This window comes from Narcine bancroftii, chromosome 9 (assembly GCF_036971445.1).
Source record: "Narcine bancroftii isolate sNarBan1 chromosome 9, sNarBan1.hap1, whole genome shotgun sequence".
Taxonomy (NCBI): Eukaryota; Metazoa; Chordata; class Chondrichthyes; order Torpediniformes; family Narcinidae; genus Narcine; species Narcine bancroftii.
Window position 1 is genome coordinate 51,125,900 of NC_091477.1, and position 22,898 is coordinate 51,148,797.

Genomic DNA, 22,898 nt, shown 5'->3' on the forward strand with positions numbered 1-22,898 from the left:
ACTCATCATCACTTCTGTGCCTGTGTTGAAGTTCACAATCCTATCCCAAGATCCATGTGTCAAGTTGAACACATCAGTTTCCTAAAATTCAGAAGACACGACCCATCCCTACCATTCAATTTGTTGCCACGTGTGTGCTAAGATGGTCCTCAACATCGGATACACATCTTTACAAAATACACATGCGGTGAAAAAACATTTTCTACTATCCATCCCTATTTTACAATGGAGGCCGTGTGTTTAAGGTGAGAGGGAGGAAGTTTAAGGGAGACATATAACCACTTACAGCACAGAACGGGCCAGTTCGGCCCTACTAGTCCATGCCGTAGCAAATCCCCACTCTCCTAGTCCCACTGACCAGCACCCGGTCCATACCTCTCTAGTCCCCTCCTATCCATGTAACGATCCAGTCTTTCCTTAAATGTAACCAATGATCCCGCCTCGACCACGTCTGCCGGAAGCTCATGCCACATCCCCACCACCCTCTGCGTAAAGAAATTTCCCCTCATGTTCCCCTTATAATTTTCCCCCTTCAATCTTAAACCATGTCCTCTAGTTTGAATCTCCCCCTTTCTTAATTGAAAAAGCCTATCCACATTTACTCTGTCTGTCCCTTTTAAAATCTTAAACATCTCTATCAAGTCCCCTCTCAATCTTCTACGCTCCAGAGAAAAAAGCCCCAGTCTGCACAACCTTTCCCTGTAACTCAGACCCATGCAGGACAAATATTTTTAGACAGAGAGTGGTGGGTGCCTGGATCAAGCTGCCAGGAATAGTGGTGGAAGCAGAAATAATGGTCGACTCTCTCCACAACTCTATCTAAGAGTCATGGAGAGAGTGGAAAAACACAATGTTCCTTGGTGTACATATAAAGGATGACCTTTCATCAACCCACACCACCTCCTCATTGGTCGCAAAGGCACAGCAGCACCTACACTTCCTAAGGAGGTTGAGGAGGATAAGGTTACCAGCCCCCGTTTTGGTATCATTTTACAGGAGTACAAATGAGTGTGTCCTGTCTGGCTGCATCATTGGATGGTAATGGTAGCTGCAAAGCATCAGAAAAGGATCATCAAAATGGCTGAAAAGATCACTGGGGTCTCCTATTGATGACATTCACCAGGAGCATAGCTTAAATAGGGCTGAAATAATTATACAATATCTTTCCATCCACTACCATCAACAAGCAGGTATTGGAGCATCACGATCAGAACTGCTAGGCTGGGAAATAGCCCCTTCTCACAGGCTGTGAGATTGCATCTAGGAATCAAGCAAATCATTCCAAAATATTTATATAGTATGTGTTCGTGCATGCGTGCATGTGTGACTGTGTAAGTAGAGTCAGATGATAATAAAGTTAAACTACCACATGAAATATAAAAGGAATAGAGGGAGCAAGCAGCAGAATATTAGCTTGATTTGAACATCACGGTTGGCACAGGGGCATGGGTTGAAGAGCCTGTTCCTGTAATTTACTGTTCTATAACATACACATGCATCTAGGAACAAGAGACAATCAGGACAGGAGTGGGCCTCTGAGCTTTACCCACTGTCCAAAATGATCACAACTGATCTACGCTAGCCTCAACCTCTGGTGACTGGGCTCGAGACGTCTTATCTTGACCTGCAGAAGAGTTTGCAGTGGGAGCGGAAAAATCCAGTTGGCATGGTCCATGTGGGTACCAGCAACATAGGTAAAATCATGAAGTTCTACTTGACAAATTTGAGGAATCAGGGACCAAATTAAAAAAGCAGAATAAGGTGGTAATCGCTGGATTACTACCTGAGGCACGTGAAATTTGACACAGGGTCCAGAAGATTACAGAGTTAAATGCATGTCTCAAGGATTGGTGTGGGAAAAGTAAGTTCCATTTCATGGGAAATTGACACCAGTATTGGGGAAGGAAGCAACAGTTCAAAAGGGATAAACTCTATCTCAATCATGATGGGACGGGCCTTGGTGAATTCCATAACTCTATCTCAATCATGATGGGACGGGCCTTGGTGAATTCCATAACTCGGACTGGGGACAGAGCTTTAATCTAAATATGAGGGAGGGTGGGTTCAATGGATTGGAGAGAATGGATGAAGTAAAAGCAAAAGTTAAAGAGAAAACTAAGAGTGGAGGGGATAATGGTCAAGTGCAAAAGAAGCAAAGATTACTGGATTTTTAAAGCACAATGGGAATATGGCACTTTATCTGAATGCTGGTTGTATTTGAAACAAGGTCAGTGAACTTGCAGCATAAATCAGTATGATTTAATGGTCATTACATAAACATGGTTTTAGAGTGGAGAGGACTGGGAATTAACTATCCAAAGATATCAAGCACAGATTGAGTACCCCTTATCTAAAATGCATGGGACCAGAAGTGTTTTGGATTTTTGAGCACCATTTAAAAATGACCTCATTCACATTACTATTCAAATATTTACATATGCATCGACACTCTATAATGCACTACTTACGTCCACAAGGTCCCGTTCTCCGATCGGGATTTCTGAACTCTATTACATATTATTTTATGGGACCACAGACGAGAAAAGTTTTGGATTTTGGATCATTTCGGGTATTTGGATAAGGGGTACTCAACCTGTAATACAGAAGGTCAAGAAGTGGGGGGGGGGGGGGGGTAGAAAGGAGGGGTAGCGCTCTTTGTAAAGGATGAAATCAGGGCAATAGTGAGAGATGATTTAAGATCCAAGGAATAAAATGTTGAGACCATTTAGGAACAGTAAAGGGAAAAAAAAATCACTGATGGGAGTTGTTGAAAGGCCACCCAATAACATCACAGTGGTCCAGGTGATAAACCAAGAAATATTGGAGCCATGTAAAGATGGAACAGCAGTTATTGTGGGAGATTTTAAAATGAACATGGACTAGGTGAATCAGGTTGGTCAAGGTAATCTTGAGGAGGACTCATAGAATGCCTATCTGATGGCTTTCTTGAACAGCATGTTACTGAACCTACAAGGGAATATGCTATCTTGGATCTGGTCCTATGTAATGAGACAAGTAAAATTAGTGATTTTTCAATTAGGGATCCTCTTGGAAAGAGTGATCACAATATGATAAAGTTTATCATAAAATAGTTCAGTCTAAAACAAGTGCCTTATGCCTAAACAAAGGAAACTACAAGGGTGAGGGATGAGTTGGTCAGGGTAGACTGGGAACGTAGGCTATATGGAAGGACAGTTGAACAACAGTGAAGGATGTTAGAGTTTTTTTTTAGTTAAAAGCAAGGATAGTAAGGGTGGGGCAGCCAGTCTTGGACAATTAAGGAGATCAAGGAAGGCATCAAACTAAAAGCTCATGCGTTTAAAGCCACCATGAGCAGTGGAAAACCTTTAAGAAGCAGCAAAGAACCACAAAGCAAGCCAAGCAATAAAGAGAGGGAAGGTAAACTATGAGAAAAGATGAACACAAAATATAAAAGCAGACAGAAAAGTTTTAATAATTCTATAAAGCGCAAAAGGGTGGCAAAAGTGAAGATTGGTCCCTTGGAAGATGAGAATGGGGAAATGATGATGTTTCATGAGGAAATGGCTGAGGTTTAGATTAACTACACTGTGCCAGTATTCACAGTGGAGGACACGTCGAACGTGCCAAGGACAGATGCTTTAGATGTGATGGGAGATGAAGACCTGGATGTAACAGCTATTGCTAAAGAGGTCATACTCAAAAGGTGTGAGTGTCTAAAGATAGATAAATCCTCTGGACCTGATGGAATGCATCCCAGGGTACTGAAACAAATGATAGAAGCTAAAGTCAAGACTTACATAATAATTTTACCAAAATTTTCTGGACAGGTCCAAGTGGATTGGAAGACGGTGAACGTAATGCCACTATTCAACAAAAGGATATGGGCAAAAGGCAGGCAACTTTGGGCCAGTTTGTTCAAAATTCTCAAAGCTATCATTAAAGATGAAACAGCAAAGCATCTGGAGCAAAATGAATCCATCGGGCAAATGCAGGTCCTGTTTGACAAATTTACTGGAGTTATTTATTTATAATGAGCGTGGTAGATAGAAGGCAACTGATGGGTGCTGCTAATCTGGATTTTCAGAATGCATTTAATAAGATGCCTCACAAAAGAGGAGGCTTGGTCCTTCAAAACCCATCCTGATAAGATAAGGATGCATGGAGTTGAAGGCAGTGTATTAGCATGGACAGAGGATTGGTTAACCAATAGAAAGCAGAGAGTTGGGGTATGAGGGTAGTTTTCTGGTTGGCAATTGATGGTGAGCATGTATATAAAAGTAAATGATCTGGAAGAGAGGCAGAGTGTAATGTATCTGAGTTTGCTGATGACACTAAATTAAGTGGAAAAGCAAATTGTGCAGAGGATACGGAGCATCTGCTGAAAGATAAGTGAGTGGGCAAGAGTCTGGCAAATGGTGTACAATGGCAAATGTGAGGCTATCCACTTTGGAAGGAAGAATGGAAGTTCAGAATATTACTTAAATGCTAGTGATTGCAGCATGCTGACGTCTAGAATGACTTAGGAGTGCTTGTGCATGAATTGCAAGCAGTTGGTTTGCAGGTGCAGCAGGCCATCAAGAAGGCAAATGGAATGTTGGCCTTCATTGCTAAAAGGATTGAATTTAAGAGCAGGGAGGTTATGCTGCAACTGTACAGGGTATTGAGACCACATCTAGAATACTATGTGCAGTTCTGGTCTCCTTACTTGAGGAAGGATATACTAGCTTTGGAGGAGGTGCAGATGGGGTTGATTCCAGGGATGAAGCGGTTGGCATTTGAGGAGAGAGTGAGTCATCTGGGAATGCACTCACTGCAATTTAAAAAAATGAGAGGGGACCTTACTACAAAAACATAAAATTATGAAAGGCATAGATGAATTTGAGGTTGGTAACCTGTTTCCATTGGTAGTGGAAACCAGAACTAGGGGACATAGCTTCAAGATTCAGGGCAGTAAATTTTGGACAGAGTTGCAGAGGAACTGCTCTTCCTAGAGACTGGTGAATCTATGGAATTCATTGTTCATTGAAGCAGTGGAGGTGACTTCAGTAAATATATTTCAGACAAGGATGGATAGATTTCTGCATAGTAAGGGAATTAAGGGATATGGGGAAAAGGCAAGTCGGTGGAAATGAGCCCATCAACTCACCCATGATCCCATTAAATGGCAGAGGAGGCTCAATGGGCTAAATGGACTACTCCTGATCCTATTTCTTATGTTATGTTCAACTCAGAATTACAATTTATTGTTATGAACAAGTCATGAAATTTGGTGTTTCCTGGCAGCATCATAATGGAAACATCCACATAAACTATCGTATAAAAATAAATTTTAACAGTGCATGAAAAGTCAAACTAAGGCACTGTCTTTGGTTTATTGATCATTCAGGAATCTGATGCCAGTGGGGAAGAAGTTGCCCTTCTGCCGCTGAGTGCTCGTTTTAAGTTCCTGTACCTTTTTCCCTATGTAGCCAGGTGATGAGGGCATGGCCTGGGTGATGGGGGTCCTTGAGGATAGAGGCTGCTTTCTCAAGATATCGTGTCTTGGAGAAGTCCTCGATGGTGTGAAGTCTGGTGCCTGTGATGTTGCAGGCCAAATTAACAACCCCCCCCCCGGAGTGTTTTTTTTCTTGTCCAGATCATCGGCACCTCCGTACCAGATAGTGATGCAACCAGCCAGAATGCTCTCCATGGTTACCTTGCTGAAGTTTTCAAAAATCTTCACTGACATACCAAATCTCCTCAAACACCTCACAAAGTATAGCTGCTGGCGAGCCTTCTTCATGATTGCATCAATGTGGAGGCTCCAGGACAAACCCTCGGAGATGCTGACACTCAGGAATTTGAGGTTATTGACCCTCTCCACTACTGAGCTCTCGATGAGGATTGGATCATGTTCCCCTGAAGTCCACAATCAACTCCTTGGTTTTGCTAACGTTGAACGCAACTTTGATGGTGTGACACCATTCAACGATCTGATCTATCTCCCTCCTGTACATTTCCTCATTGCCATTTGCGATTCTGCTGACAATCGTGGCGTCATTGGCAAATTTATAGATGGCATTGGAATTGTGCCTTGCCACACAGTCATGGGTGTATAGTGAGTAGAGCAACGGGCTAAGCACGCATCTTTGAGGTGCGCATGTGTTTATAGTGAGGAGGAGACATTATTTCCAATTCATACTGACTGTGGTCGCCCTATGAGGAAGTCAAGGATCCAGTTACAGAGGCCCAGGGTTTGGAGCTTCTTGACCAGCACTGAGAGAATAATGGTGTTGAAGGCTGAGCTGTAGTTGATGAACAACAGCTGTATATACGAGCTGCTGTTTTCAAGGTGATCCAGAGCTGAGTGGAAAGCTAGTGATATGCATCTGCCATGGAGTGACTGTGATGACAGGTGAATTGCAGTGGGTCCAGATCTCTGCTTAGGTATATGTTAATTCTGGCCAATGACTAACCTCTCAAAGCATTTCATCACAGTAGATGTTAGTGTGACTGGGTGATATTCATTGAGGCAGCTCACTCTGCTTTGTTTGGGTACCGACTGGAATGATTGATCCCCTTTTGAAGCAGTTGGGAACCTCTGATTGCATCAATGACAGGCTGAAAATGTCCGTGAGCACTCCGGCTAATTGGTTGACACAGATTTTCAATGCCCTGCCAGGTACGCTATGATATCCTGCTCTGATTCCCCAGAACTCTCAGTTCCTCCACCTTCAAAATATCTAATGATCTGATCTCACTACTCGCAGGGGCAGAGAATTCCAAGATTCAATAACGACCGAGAAGAAATTTATAAGCACCTCAGTTCAAAGCTGCTTATTTTTTAGCTATGTCATATTTACTAAAAATAGCATTAACTCTTAAGAGTGGGTTCCTTCCATTTTCTGTAATAGCAGAGTCCGCAATACTCTATTATCTTTAGCCCCATCTCGACCCAAAATGCCCAGTGCATTTTATCCAGCTTGTTTAAGTCATGTGTTCATGCATCACAAAATGCATCACTTACATAACTGAAGGAAAGACAGTTTATAGTCATTGAGCTAGCCAACAATAAAAGTCAGAGCATGGTTGTCCAGCTGGTACTAATTAGTAGAGAAAGGAGTGGCAGGACGGCGGGAAAGAGACAACGTAACTTCTATGAACAAAGTTGCAGTGTGAACAAACTTACAGAACAAATAATTCAAAGTATAGACTTTCAAACATTTTTAGGCAACACACTTTAAAAAAAAATGGTTCCCCCAATAACTATTTCTGTAATTGGCAGTACACAAGACCAGAAAATGTAGGAGTAGAATTAGGCCTATTGAGTCTGCTCCATTATTCCAATCATGGCTAATGTATTTATTCCCCCTGACCCCATTCCCCTGCCTTCACCTCAAAACCTTTGAAACCCTTACTAATTAAGAACAAATCAACCCTGCTTGTTTTAGTTTTATATTCAGTTTCGGTCACTGTGTGATGTTAAAGAAGCCATCAAGCCGGAGAGGGTGCAGAAAAGATTTACGAGGCTATTCCCATATTTGCAGGCCTGAAATTTATTCTTTAGAGTGTAAGAAGATGACTGGTGATCTCAGAGAGGTGTCAAAATCATAACAGGTTTACAAAAATCATGCGAGGAATGGATTGCGTAAATGCAGAGTAATTTGTCTAGGGTAGAGGAATCAGGAACCAGAGGATAAAGGTTTAACATGAGGGAGAACAGGAACCAGAATGGTTTTTAAAAAAGAAACTCAGAGGGTGGTGGGAGCATGGAACAGGCTGCCAGATGAGTTGGTTGAGGCAGGTAACTATTGCACGGTTTAAGAAACATTTGGATAGTTATAGACAGGATGGGTTTTGAAGGACCAAGCCCAAGCATGTGGGAGTGGTGTGGGTCGGCATTTTGATCAGCGTGGGCAGGTTGAGCCCTTGGCCTGTGTCCACGCCGTATGACAATGAATGGAGAGAGCAGCCAATTTTCTATTGATAAAGGATTGGGGCTCCCATTTTGAAAACTGCTGGCTTAAAGCACAATTAGAGGAGGGTTTAAAAAGAGTTGTACGACAGCCAGCAACAATAGTCAAGGTCACCCTCTTTCCAGATTCCTCCCTTGATCGTCAGCAGCATAATTCAATTTTGAAAAATGTTCTGACTTTGTGAAAATTCTAACTCTGACAGGATAAGGAATCGCTTTAGGATAAAACCGAGTGCAACATTGTAAAATTGTAGCAAAAGAACCAATATTTGCTTCTTATGTGTGTTACATATGCTGAGCTTTTTTAAAAAAAGTTTAATTAAGAGTAAGTAACATTTCCAGAACTGCTGTGCAACAACCAAGGCATTGTGCCAGATTAATGACCCCAAGGTTGGTGAAAGGAGCCTTGTAACTGCTGCTACATGTAAAGTGGTGTCAAATATTAATTGGAGATCTGATTTAAAGCAGCAGTCACTCACTCCCCTCTTCATCCAACCCCAAGGCAGTTTCAATCCCATTGACTACTCTGAGACGGGTCACCACCTCTGAGGTGGTGAATGAGTCAGGAAAATATGATAATAGCTGCCAATCCAGCTAATTCTTACCTTAAACTCTCCCTCAGGATCTTGTTGTCCACCCCATTTCTTTCTCTCTGCTCACTGTGTGCATGGTTAGATCTTTAATTGCCAGTGATTACCGTGCTAGTTTGGGGTACTGTGATGCAAAATCTCCTGCCATCTCACCCCATTTTTCAAAACATTTAGACATACAGTACGGCAACAGGCCACTTTGGCCCATGAGTCTGTGCTGCCCTATTTACACACAACGTTTCAAAAGGTGGCAGGAAACCAGAGTCCCTGGGAAAACCCATGGAGACATGGGGAGAACATACCAGCACAGGATTCGAACCCTGGTCCCGATCGCTGGTGCAGTAACGGCATTACGCTAACTGATATGCCAACTGTGCCACCACATTCAACTGAAAAACAAAGACATCTGTGACTCGTGTTCACTCAGGAGCATTGTCACCTTTGCTGTCACCCATTGTGCAGAGTCTGATAAGTTCTGGCCAGTTATTATATAGTGAGCTTTGGGTCATGCTGTCACAGAATTCCATCAGGCCTGAATGGTCTCTCTTTAATATTACCATGCATGGTCTCTGCTCTTGATTAGCATTTGGTGCTTGAACCTCAAACATAGTGCTATACTTTTAGAGCATGGTACCTATTGGTGATTGTGTCGCTGCTGAGGAGAAACAAAACAAGCAACTTTTGCTTGGACAGGGACAGTGCTTCAACATTACAGCTAGGCAAACTTCTCTTTCTACATGGGCTGAAGAAGGGGAAAACAATGTGGTGAGAGTCTGGTGAACAGAACTGATTCCCAACTCACCCATCCAACACAGAGTCCACATCAGCCATCAATCACCCACTTACATGAAACCGATTTCATTCTCCCGTCAATTCTTCTCCCCACACTGCCTCCTCGCTGCACATTTACCACCCGCCCACCCACTGGGAATAACTTTTCACGGCCAATTAACCTACCAACCCTCAAACCTCTGGGACATGGGAGAAAACCAGAACATCCGGGAGAGCCAGGCAGTCACAGGTAAAGTGTGAAAACTCCACACAGGCAGGAGTGGCGCTCAGCATTGAATCTGGGCCCCTGGAACTGAGGAAACCACTCTACTCACTGAGCCATCCTTTTGCCCATGATCTTTGAAAATAAAAAGATGGGATAAGATGAACATTGATGTTTTGAATCTCATTTGCTTCAATGACACAGACGGTGTAGCGGTTAGCGCAATGCCTTAACATGACTGGGGCTTGAATCCCATGCTATCTGTAAGGAGTTTTTACGTTCTCCCTGTTTCTGCATGGGTTTCTTCGGGGACTCCGGTTTCCTCTGTCTTTTTGAAATCTACCGGGGATGTCAGTTAATTGGGTGTAAATTGGGTGGTACAGACTAGTGAGCCAAAATGGGTTGTTACCATGCTGTATGCCTAAATTTAAAAATTTTAAATTTAAAATGTAACAAAATACTTTAACATTTTACTCCTTTAGATTGTGTAACTTGGTCAGAGTTCTCTCCACGTAAAAGGAGTCTTTCCACCTCCGCAAACAACCAGAGCAAATAAGTTATGAAACAGAGGTCTGGAAATTATTTTAACTAATTTAAAACTGTGCTTATACATTAGATGGAGTCCCCATAAAGAAATAATCCCTTCCCACTAATCGCCCCATTGTTATCTACCCCTGTCACCGCAAGAAATGCTACACTTGCACCCACACTTCCTCCCTCATGGTCATTCAGGACCCCAAACAGTCCTTCCCAGTGAGGCAATAGTTCACTGGTGAATTTATCTGGTACTCCTGCAGCAACCTCTTCCAGATCGGTGAGACTGGGGGTGCAGACTGGAAGATAATTTCGTTGAGCACCTTCGATCTGTCCAATGCAAGAGCAAGGGTCTCCCAGTGACCAACCATTTCAATTCCACACAACATTCTCACTCCAACAGATCTGTCCATGGTCCTCATGCATTTCCAAACCAAGGCTAACCGCAAATTGGAGGAACAACACCTCACATTCCATCTGGGCACTCTGCAACCAGATGGCATTGACATCGACTATTCCAATTTCCATTAAATCCCTCCCCAAGTCTCTCTCTCTTTACCATCCCTCTGTCTCCTATCCTCCAGCTCCCCATTCCCTTCTTTCTTCATTCAGAGAGCTTCCCCCTCCCCCTTTCACTTTTCAGCTGGTTATCTCCTCTCCCATCTATATTTCAGCCTGTTAGCCTGTGCTCCTCACTCTATCCCTGCCTCTCCCTGCACCTTTTTATTCAAGAGCCTGCCCATTATTCTTGAGGAAGGGCTTGGGTCTAAAACATTGGGTGTCCCATAACTTCCTGTGGATACTGTGTGACATGCTGAGTTTCTGCAGCACGTTTGTGTGTTGCACTCAATCTCAGCACCTGCAGACTTTTGTGCTGAACTCAGTGTTAGCCTCCATCGTTCAGTTGCAAATTCTCTCGTCTGCCATCATTTAGCGCCTCAGATGCGGTTCACGCAGCCAGCTCTTGAATGGATCTTCCACAATTCAAACAGCAATCTCGTGGGTTCTTGGGTATGTTGCTGCTGAATGAATCATGATGGGACAGTAGTCCCACGGAGTCAAAAACCCTTACAGACCATGAAGTATTTACAGGAGGCATGCCTTCTGAGCTCAGGAGCTGTGGAGTTGCTCTGGGGACACCCTCAAATGTTTGTGGCAGGAGGCTGCCAGTGGGATCTCCGTGAAGAAGAGTGGACTTTGAACACCTGAATGCTTTGGAAACTGGCCAGTGACCACCCTGTTTGCTCCTATGGCTGCTGCCCGTACCCCTTAAATATGGAATCTGGGTGCACTTCCCAATGTAGCAGCGAGCAGCAAATCTGGAAGGTGTGGCAGACTTCAGCGCCAGTCAGTAACTTGGTATATCTGAGTGTAGGAAGCAGAGACCAACCATGACGACAATCTCTGCGGGCAAATCCATCCAAACACGCGAAAGGTCACAGATATTGGTGAAGTACAGGGAGTACAGCAGGAGTGGTGGCCCTCGGCAAACAAGTTGGCAGAAGTCAACCATTTGGTGAGTTGAAACGTGTCGTTCCTTGACACACAATTTTGAAAGTCACACAGGAGACACATTTTGGGTGCTGCACTAGTTACACTGGCAGAGGTGTGAATTGGGGGAAGAGAAGGGTGTCGAGGCACACAAAAATCCCACCAGACATCGAATTTCAGATGGAGCACCACATATACAGGAATGCAACAAAAAAACTGCTCTGGTCTGGGACAAGTCGATTTTTCAGCTGCACTCCATTTTTTAATGGGAGTACATATTAAGGAAATTCAAGGCCATGCCTTCGAAACATTGACCAACCAATCCAGAGTCAGAAGTACAAGAAATTCCTGCACTTTTTCACTGAACCTGGTGGCTCATACGTCCTCTGGGAATAGAAGGAACTTCTAACATCAGGAATTTAAAAATCAAACATTTAGAAGATTATTTTCCACAGTTAATATTTAAAGCACATTATAACTGAAGCTAAGGGGTCCTGCAACTGTGCCTAAGATACCATAAATAAGAAAAAAAACCCAAAAAACTAAATATTCTACACTACAATTAAAAAAGTTCAGGTTGAGGTGATTGCACATGTAATTCTCCCTCTTAAACAGAAGCACGGGACCCTACCAGTCTCAGTTGACTCTTGAAGCTATTTTTTCCCCCAACAGGTTAAGTGGTCTAACTAATGTGACAACTCCTGACATGAGTTAATACACTCTAATAGATGAAGAAATGCTCCAAGCTCTTTGCTGAGGAATGTTTCCCTGATGCATCTTTGCCCGGTTACTGCTGTTCAAGAGGGAGTTCCATATATAGTGCAATGGTACCTCAATTAGTGGTGGGGGGAGGGAGGTGGGGGGTGGGGGTGAAAGCCTTTGAACTCTTCCCTCTGTCTGCTGTCAGGATTGAGAGGTGCTGACATCCTGCCGGAGACACACATTTGTAAAGCATTATACTCTGATGTGCTGAGAAGGCGGCCGAACATCAGGAAAGTATTATTGTCTGTATACTTTCATCTGGAGACACAGCAAAAGAAATAGATCGCCTGGCCAATCCACTCTCTTATAAAACTTCCACATTCTTTATCCTCCCAATTCTATTCTCCTAATCTTTTACTACACCCATTTTTACTAGCATGTCTGGAGTATTTATCTCCATCAGAAACATTACATGTGATTCTGGCTTTTTATTAAAGTTTTTAGACATACAGAATGGAAATAGGCCATTTCGGCCCACTAGTCCATGCCGCCCATTTACACCCCATTAACCTACAGCCCCAGTATGTTTTGAATGGTGGGAGGAAACTAGAAAACCAACGCAGATATGGGGAGAACATACAATCTCCTTACAGACAGTGCGGGATTTGAATTCCGGTCCCGATCGCTGGAGCTGTTATGGTGTTGCACTAACTGCTATGCCAATGAGCCTTTTATAATAATATATCCTTAAAATCTGCAGCAAAAAAATATGCATTGTTTCAAACTTCATGCCCAAAACTTTGTTTTAACCCCTCCCCATCTCTAGCACCTCCTCTTGGCCTCGTGACAAGCAGAAAATACAGGAAATGCTCATCAGATCAAACAGCACTTCCTCGCAGAGACTGATATGTACTCCATTCTTCTTTCTTCATTGACGTGAAGTTACAGGACACAGCAGTGAAACAGCCTAACTTGACCAAGATGGCCAAGCCAATCACATTTACCTACATAGGGTCTATATCCCTAAATCTTGCCTTTCCTCATACATCTCTAAATCTCTTTTATACACAAGTCTTTTGTACATTATAATTGTGCCCATTTCTACCATTTCCACTGGCATCTCATTCCACATACCAACCACTGTGTGAGAAGGTGCCTCTCAGGTCCCTTAAATCTTTCCCCTCTCACTTTAAACCTATATCCTCCAGTTTTAATTTCCTCTATCAGGCAGGAAAAAAAAAAGACCATGTCTATTTGCCTTCTCTGTGCTCTGCATGATCTTGTATCCCTCTACAAGGTGAGCCCTCAGCCACTGAAGTTCCCCAGGCAAAAAAAGTCCCAACCTAACCAGTTTCTCCTTAAAACTCAAGCACCCCCAGATCTGTTAATATTCTTTTTTTCATACAATCTCTTCCAACACTAGTATAATATCCTGAGTACATTTTTTAATCCACCCCCCTTGTCCTGATAAAACTAAGAATTAAGTCATATAAATTATACAGATATGAAAAACACAAACGACCCCTAAAGAAACCTAGGAATCTGTTTACAAAGTTTTGAATCTTTCCCCTGATCAGCTGAGCATTTCCTATAATTCTGACCTGCATTTCACAGCTTTTACACAACTATCTATTAATGCTATGGCCAAGAACGCAGACTAATGCTTCGGCTTCCTCACAATCCTAAGGAAATTAGGCACGTGCTCAATGTCCCTCACCAATTTTTATAGACGCACCATAGAAAGTATCCTGTCCAGATGCATTGGAGCTCGGTAAATGAACTGCTCTGCCCAATGTGTTAAGAAATGGAGAGAGTTGTGAATGCAGCTTCCCCCCATCAACTCCATTAGTCCTTTCATTGTCACAGGAATGTGGCCAACACACTAAAGGAGCCGTTCTACCCTGCTCAGGTCAATAAGCCTCCTGATTCAAGGGTAGTTTCTTTCCTGCTGTTATAAGATTCTGAAGCAGATCTCTTGCTTTAAAAAAAGATGACAATTTGTACTGTTCAACTGCAGTTTACACTTTAAAGCTATATCCTGTGGTTTTATCTTGACACATTATCCTGTGCTTTTATTTATGGTAACACTGCTCCTTGCACGATTGATTTTTTAATTCTTGCACTGCCTTTTGGACTATATATAGGCTGATTTGCCTGGATATCATGCAAAGCTAAGTTTTTCAATATGCCTTAGTACAGATGTACAATTCAGTTATCTTCTTTCATCTGGTTTATTGTTAAGAAATACAGTCAAGACAAACCAGAAGAACATAATAAATTGGAGCAGGGGTCAGCTACCTGGACCGTCGAGCCTGCTCTGCCATTCCGAAAGATCATGGCTGATCAGGCCGTGGACTCAGCTCCACCTACTTGCCTTTACCCCCAAACCCTTCATTTCCTCACAATCCAACTACTAGCCTTAAACACGTTTAATGAGGCAACCTTTACTTTTTTCCCTTGGGTGCAGAATTCGACAGATTCACTTCACCCTGGGAAAAGTAATTTCTCCTCATTGTCATCCTAAATCTACTCCAAATCATCACACTTTGCCTCCTGATTCTAATCTCGACTCCCAGTGGAAACAAGTTTCCAGCCTCTACCTTATCTATCCCTTTTATAATTTTTTTTAGATTTCCATTAGATCCCCTGATCATTCTTCTGAATTCCAGCAAGTATCATACCTGGTGACTCAACCTTTCCTCATTGGTAAACTCCTTTTCTCTGGAATGAACCTGGTGAACCATCATCTCCAAAGCCAGCCCATTGTTTCTCAAGGAAGGAGACTATTAGACTAACCACTAGGGCCAGGGGACACAGCTTTAAAACTTTAAGCAAAATATTCGGGTTTTGGGTGGGATGGGGGGTGGAAGACAGAAAAAGACAAAAACATTTAACAGAGTTATTGGAACTGGAATTCACTGCCTATCTGGATGGCGAAAACAGAATTGGTGCCAGGGTGGGGGACTCGAGAGAAAATAATTTGCAGGTTAATTTAAGTGTACCTTTGCTTTGTTAGTACATGCCCATTGGGCTGAGTAACCCCCAGCGGTAAAGTAACAATTGTGTAAAACTATGATGGTCCCAAATATGAAACATCCATGACCCAGTTGAGGAGCACCCTGGGCAGCAATGGGTGTATCACCCTTCATGATGACAAGCTCTTGCAGACAACATTTGTTCTATGACTAAATAATGCCCCAGTGTTTGGAGTATATCACTCAATTCTAAATTTAAATTTTAAAATTTTTAATTTTTTTAATTAAAAATTTAAATTTAGGTATACAGCCCAATAACAGGCCATTTTGGCCCACGAGCCCGTGCCATCCAATTACACCCAATTGACCCTCAACCCCACCCCCATACATTTTGAAGGGTAGGAGGAAACCGGAGCATCCAGAGAAAACCCACGCAGACACGAGGAGAACCTACAAACTCCTTACAGACAATGCGAAATTCGAACCTGACACTGTAACAGCGCTGCGCTCACCACTGCACCATGTCAGCCTGGCTTAATTTATTACAGGAAGGATGCAGGTGCGTTAGAGAGGGTGCAAAGGAGATTTATCAGGATTTTGCTTGGATTGGAGAATGTGTCATGTTGAAGCAAGTTTGACCGTGCTAGAGCTTTTCTCCTTGGAACGACAGAGGATGAGATGTGACTTTATAGAGGTATAGAAGGTTATGAGGGCCTTATCTAGGATGGTCAGCCAGCAACTTTTTCCCTAGGGTGACAACAGCAAATACCAGAGGACATATGTTAAAGTTGAGTAGAAGAAAGTTTAGGGGAGAGGTCAGAGGCAAGTCTTTTTTTAAAAAACTCAGAAGAAAGTGCTGCGTGCCTGGGATGCATTGTCAGGGGTGGTGGTGGAGGCTGGTACAATAGGGACATTCAGAAGCCTCTTAGGATATGTATATGGATGCAAGAAAAATAATAGGTGTGGGGTAGGGAGGAAGCAGTCTTACCTGAATCAGCACAAAATCATGGGCAGAATAGCTTGAACTATAATATTCTATGCTCTGTGCTTGAGTCTGTTTGGGGCACTTGGGTCACTCTGCCCCAATGCTCGCTAGCAATCTAAAATAATCCTATTAAATCCTTGCAAAAATTTTAAAAATGCTTTTAAATATGCTGTCACCTGATACATTGCAAGCATTAGGTATGTAGCCTTTGGGCTTCACAGATATTCAGGCTCCTTGTTCTACCCTGTTAATGCCTTACCCATGGGGCCAATAAATGCTTTGTTTGACAAGAATCACCGTCAAGGAAAATGAGATGGCAGGGTGGCAACTCCCGTGCTGTTCTCAAAGTGAAATGAAAAGGATTGGGCGAGATGGGTCTACCCTCTCTGCACAAAGACTGCGGCTCTCTGCTGTTCGCTCACCTCAGGGTGCAGCACTAGTCAGTAACCCGATATCCTGCTATATCCGGCCACATTACGTATAATCAGATCACTGTTCTACTCGCTGTGTGTTTTTAAATTAAAACCTCAAGTCTACAGACTTCAAATAAAAATTAATTAAAACCAATAGAATAGGGCAAGCTGAAGTGGAAGTGGACGAGTCTAAATCTTTTCGTAATAATCTACTCAGTGTCTGTCAGTGACATGAGTGAGTAGAGGGGGGGGACATGGATGGGGGTGCAGAGTGTCAGAGACAGTGCTGTGAGCAGACCATCTTCTTCTTCTTCTTTGGCTTGGCTTCGCGGACGAAGATTTATGGAGGGGGTAAAATGTCCACGTCAGCTGCAGGCTCTGACCTCAGAGTGTACACAAGTGTGTGAGCCTGTGACAAGGCGTGATCCAGTTTGGATTGGAGTGCAATTTTACCTCAAAAGGTAACCCAATGCAGGTTACCTGGCTGCTGTGCTATGCTACAGGCTAGTCAACAATTTTATTTGCATAAAACTTCATTCGTGTAGCTGCTGAACATAGTCTCCTTGTTCCTTTTTTTATATACAGAGTATTCTTGGTAACTGGTGCTGTTATACAGCAGGTTCCATCACCAAAGTTGTGAAATGATATATAGGCTTTTCAGAAGAATTTGCAGTTTACCTTAGTGTGGATAAGCTGCCAAGTCGGGATGAACTACGGGGTCTGGGTTCATTGGGTCGGGGTGGGGGCAGGGGAAAGAGTCACCAGGTCAGGACACACTGTGGAGGGCGATCAAGGAGCACCAGGCCCTGATATACAGTACAACTCCAATTATCTGAAAAGGTCGGGACTGGGCCCATTTCAGATAAACAGTAATTTTTTTTGGAGAACCTGTCATTTTGTCAAAACCAACCATGTAACAACAGCAAATCACTTGTAACAGTGTTTAAACAACAGCAAACAACAAGGGAAGGATCTTTTAAGCATTAAAATAATGTTTAATTGTCACCCAAAAAAAAACTGCTGGCCACCGCCGATCACTGACACCTCCCCGCTGAGGCCCCGCTCGCTGACAGCCCGAGGGTCCCACTGCTGTCAGTGCTGGGAGCCTGCGGTCCCTGGTCAGTTTGGCTCCGAAAAGATTTTGGATAACTGAGTATTTAGGAGAATTCGATTTTGGATAATATGATTTGTGCTACATTAACACCTGAAGCAGGAGCCTGAGGCTATCAAAAAATTAATTTTTGCTGTGATTGATGATATTTTGTCAATAACATTTTGGAAAGCCTGCCTTTGAAAGTTTCCTGCAGTACACAACACTTCTTGCCAGCTTAGCCAGAGGCAATGACAAATACCTCAGCATTTGGAAAGTTCAAAGTGATCCAGGGAGTGAGGTTACAATTAAAACAACCTTTGCCGCCACTGGGATTAACGACTGAAGAAGTGAACATCATTCACTGATCCTGTCCTGATTTAGACATGGGCCTTTATTCTGGCCATTAATTTTGACATTGTTTATCTTTCTTGAGCTCTTGCACACATGCTCAGAATCTTGACAGTGCAAGGGGGGGGGGGAAGGAATGGGGGGTGGGGGGATGAGAGGAGGAGAAGCGCAAACACACAGGCTTCCTGCATCCTCTTCATTGGCTACAGCTGTGTATCAGCAGCTGTATCCAGGGAGCCAAAATTTCGGAGCAGTAAATCCAGCACTGTCATTTCTCAGGATCCCTTCCTCATCTTTGATTGTAGACGCAGCCACCCTCAATTCGGGAGCTCAGTTGGCAAGAGAGGGAGGTCCTCGCCCAACCCTCAACCACTGCTGGATGAATTTAATACAATTTTAATTTAGAGATAAACATGGTGGTAGACCCTTCCAGCTCATGAGCGCGTGCTACCCAAATACACCCATGAGGCCAATTAACCTACTCACCTTGCATGTCATTAGAATGTAGGAGGAATCCAGTGTGCCTGGAGGAAAACTACAAAGACACTGGGGAGAATATACAAACTCCTCACAGACAGTGGTGGATTCGAACCTGGGTCAAGAGCTCAGTTGGCACAGCGCAACACACAAAATTGCTGGAGAAACTCAGCAGATCATGCAACCCCTATAGAAAGTAAATGGTCATCCTTGGTTTGGGTTTGCGCAGGGTCAAGCTAGGCTTGTGGGCCTGTTTCCATTGAAGGGGATGGAGGGAGAGAGGGGGGGAGGGAGAGAGGGGGGGAGGGAGAGAGGGGGGGAGGGAGAGAGGGGGGGAGGGAGAGAGGGGGGGAGGGAGAGAGGGGGGGAGGGAGAGAGGGGGGGAGGGAGAGAGGGGGGAGGGAGAGAGGGGGGAGGGAGAGAGGGGGGAGGGAGAGAGGGGGGAGGGAGAGAGGGGGGAGGGAGAGAGGGGGGAGGGAGAGAGGGGGAGGGAGAGAGGGGGGAGGGAGAGAGGGGGGAGGGAGAGAGGGGGGAGGGAGAGAGGGGGAGGGAGAGAGGGGGGAGGGAGAGGGGGGGGAGAGAGGGGGGAGGGAGAGGGGGGGAGGGAGGGGGAGGGAGAGAGGGGGGAGGGAGAGGGGGGGAGGGAGAGAGAGGGGGAGGGAGAGAGGGGGGAGGGAGAGAGGGGGGGAGGGAGAGAGGGGGGAGGGAGAGAGAGGGGGAGGGAGAGAGGGGGGGAGGGAGAGAGGGGGGAGGGAGGGGGGAGGGAGAGAGGGGGAGGGAGAGAGGGGGAGGGAGAGAGGGGGAGGGAGAGAGGGGGAGGGAGAGAGGGGGAGGGAGAGAGGGGGGAGGGAGAGAGGGGGGGAGGGAGAGAGGGGGGAGGGAGAGAGGGGGGAGGGAGAGGGGGGGAGGGAGAGGGGGGGAGGGAGAGAGGGGGAGGGAGAGAGGGGGGAGGGAGAGAGGGGGGAGGGAGAGAGGGGGGAGGCAGAGAGGGGGGAGGAGAGAGGGGGAGGAGAGAGGGGGAGGAGAGAGGGGGGAGGAGAGAGGGGGGAGGAGAGAGGGGGGAGGAGAGAGGGGGGAGGAGAGAGGGGGGAGGAGAGAGGGGGGAGGAGAGAGGGGGGAGGAGAGAGGGGGGAGGAGAGAGGGGGGAGGGGAGAGGGGGGAGGGGAGAGGGGGAGGGAGGGAGGAGGAGGGCAGTTGGAGCCAAGAGGTCATGTGAAAGATAGACATTCATGACTGGCATCTCATTCAATAATGTAGTCATGACAAAATACGTTCATTAGTTCACTGCACCCACTGGCATCACTGACAATTCTCCACATGGGGCAATGGTTTGGGCTCTGTTCACCACTCCATTGCCATTTCCAAAGTTGGGCAATGGGCTGTGGTTTAGTTTCTGCCCCCTCCCCAACTGCTCATCTCCAAGTGGGGCAATGGGCTATGGCTCAGGTCCCGCTCCCCACTCCAGCTGTCGAAGCAGACCACTCCAAGGCACCACACCCCAGTCCTGACATGACACACCAGATTGGCTCTCAAAGTGCTCCAGCATTCGGATCCATGGGCCTCAAAAGGGCTATTCAATGGCTGATGGAAAGTTGTTTTAGGAGCGGAGCCTTTACCTGCACTATTCCACAAACTGAGAGGGTCCTGGGAAAATTCAGGAGGCCACAGCCATCAGCAGGTATTTTCTGACAGCTGACATCATGTGAGGTGGAGAAACAACACATGGCCAATTCATTGAATGATCTTGGGTCACAGGGTATTTATTCATCGTCCAATGAACGAACAATAACGAGTTTAATGTTATACATATCGCACAATGCTCTGAGATCCTTGCTTGCTGTGTTTTTTTTGCTGTGCTGTGCTGTGCTATTTCATGGAAAAATGCTGACTTATACACAAAGTGCAACACTCCAGTCAGGTGAATGCAGTGAGACAACATCACATCCTCCATCCTTGCAGTTCATCTAAACCCGAAACAACAATAACCTGCATTTAATGGTGCCACTAGCCCAGACACAACAAAGCAATCTAATCAGACAACCCCCCACATTGGTTGTAAGTGAACAATAAATTAACGATCGTGGAATTTTAAAGGAGAGTTTAGCGGCTGCTACCGCTGGAGAGGTTACGCTCAAAGAAGAGACACATACTACGGGAGTGAATTCAACACTGCTTTACTATCCTGGCAGCTCTGCTTATAAAGGGCTCAGAAGCCCATCTCTAACATCATCACACCACTCGACTGGCAGCATTATGATCCGCTTCCTGGGATTGGCTGTTTAGCACTATCTGGGGAGCGGCCAATCAATGAGCCGCCCTCATCCCTAGGTGTGGCTGCTTCCCTAACTCAACCCGATTGGCCGCAGCTGGCCAGCCAATCGGGAGAGGGGTGCTGTAGCCACACGCTGCTGAGTCGAGTGCCAACTTCGTAGTGCGTAGCCCGTCTCGGCCGATGGTGTAGGCTGCGGGCTCCTGGTGTTGGGTCACTGCTTCAAACATGGCGTAGTTGGCGGCCCGGTACAAAGGATCATTAATCTCTTCTCCTACTTTAACAGTATTCTGGAGAGCACAATCTACATGGCTGCCTCTGTGACAGGGCCGACTACACTATTCGAAGGCTAGCCCCAAGAACCCCAGGCAACTTACCTGTTTGCGTGCTTTGATGCGCTTGTGTACGTAGTCTGAGAAGGGCTTACACGGGACAAAGCGGCCATTTCCTGGAGTGACGTGCAGGTTTCCATCTTCCAGAACAATCTTTCCCTGGCTAATGACAACAACGGGAGCCCCGCACAACTCTGTCCCTTCGAAGATATTGTACTCGGCAGCCTGAATGTTGGGTGGGGAGAAGATAAGGAGCAAAAGGGAACAATTAATGGAGATTGATACAAAACAACGTCCACAGAGGAAAAAAAATTCAAAGGCAAAAAATCTTAATTTAAAATTGGAATTAAAATGTTTTTCTTCAATGTTATCTCAACTATCAAGGTTTTTGACTAACAGTGGAAAATGAAGACAGGAAATTCCAAGGGATGTTTAATTGGAGACTGACATAAATACTGCCTCTTTTACACTGAAGTCAAAGTGGGTCCTGTTGGGTTCATTTGAGCAAACAGGTAGAATGGAGAATCAAAAAAAAAAACAAGGCTTTTAAACCAGTTATAAAAACAAAAATGCTGAAACGCTTACTGACATTCGGTTGAAAAGCTTCAGCCAAACTTAGAAAATTGCTCCAAATTACAGCATTTTCTTTTTGTGTCTCCATGTTGCAAACTAAACCTGACATTTCCCTTTTCCGTCCCCAACCCCAGAATGAGGGATCGTTTTTTATTTTATTTTTTTTAAATTTAATACTTCACTGTGAACTACTTCAATAACAACATATACAAATATGCACAGTGATATCTTCCCCCTTTTTCCCACCCTCCCCACCCCTTATAACATAAAGCAAAAATAAATAAACAATAAAATACAAAAGTGAAAAAAAATAGTGTCGTCCTAAATTCCATAATTAAATATTTTAGTACTTGTAGCTTATCATTTTAAGAGATGGAGGTCTGAAATCGGTGGTTTCTAGTATACTCTATGTCTGGCTCCCAAATTTGTTCAAGTATATTGTCTTTTAGATTGTAGGTAATTTTTTTCTAATGGAATACACTTGCTCATTTCTATGTACAGTGAAACCTTGATAGAACGCAATTAGTTAATCTGCGGAATCGTTTGATGTCTGTGGACCCCACACATTGATTTTAGGATGCCAGGCTAACAGTGGAGAACAGCCACAAACTCATAAATGGACACTTGTGACTCATTTACAAGATGTGTATGTTAATATGTGGAGTTTAAAGATCTTATTGTAGGGTTTGAGTCACAGTATTCAGTTTTCCTGCTTCCTGAATCATGACATATGTGCATCTGTTCCGCAACTCGGCTGTAACGCGGTATGATATCTTGGAACCCAACTATCGCATTGTAATGAGATTTTACTGCACCATTGTTGTATTTGTAGGGTTGCCTCCTTTTGCTAAGTTAGTTATCAGGATCATTGACCTGAAAGTGGTAATACTTCCTCTTTTCACAGTTGCTATCTGACACTAATAATTCCTAGTTATCATCTAGGGGGTTTATAAAAGTCAAGAATTAGACAGATTTGATACAGTCTTCCGAATGAAATCAAAACTGGGTGGTGCTTAAGCAAACCTAGAGAAAGAGCTCGCGTCTTGGACTCAGGGCGGGCAGAGTAGACCTGGAAGGGTGATGGACCAGCGGACAGGGTAGCAATGGGCAGAATGAAGGGACAGCAAACCGAGCCTTGCAAAACTGTGCTGGAGAAACTCAGCAGGTTGCACAACATCCAGAGGAA

At 44.5% G+C, this 22,898-nt stretch overlaps 1 protein-coding gene across 3 annotated transcripts in view; it reads right to left on the reverse strand.

The window, feature by feature from the left end:
• The window catches only part of LOC138743634 (dihydropyrimidinase-related protein 3-like), a 198,683-nt gene that overhangs the window by 13,822 nt on the left and 161,963 nt on the right, over positions 1-22,898 (reverse strand). For all 3 annotated transcript variants that reach the window (XM_069899160.1, XM_069899159.1, XM_069899161.1), the window contains exon 12: positions 21,185-21,364. In XM_069899160.1, the coding sequence (XP_069755261.1) occupies positions 21,185-21,364 (180 nt within the window). The remainder of the gene's footprint in view (positions 1-21,184; positions 21,365-22,898) is intronic.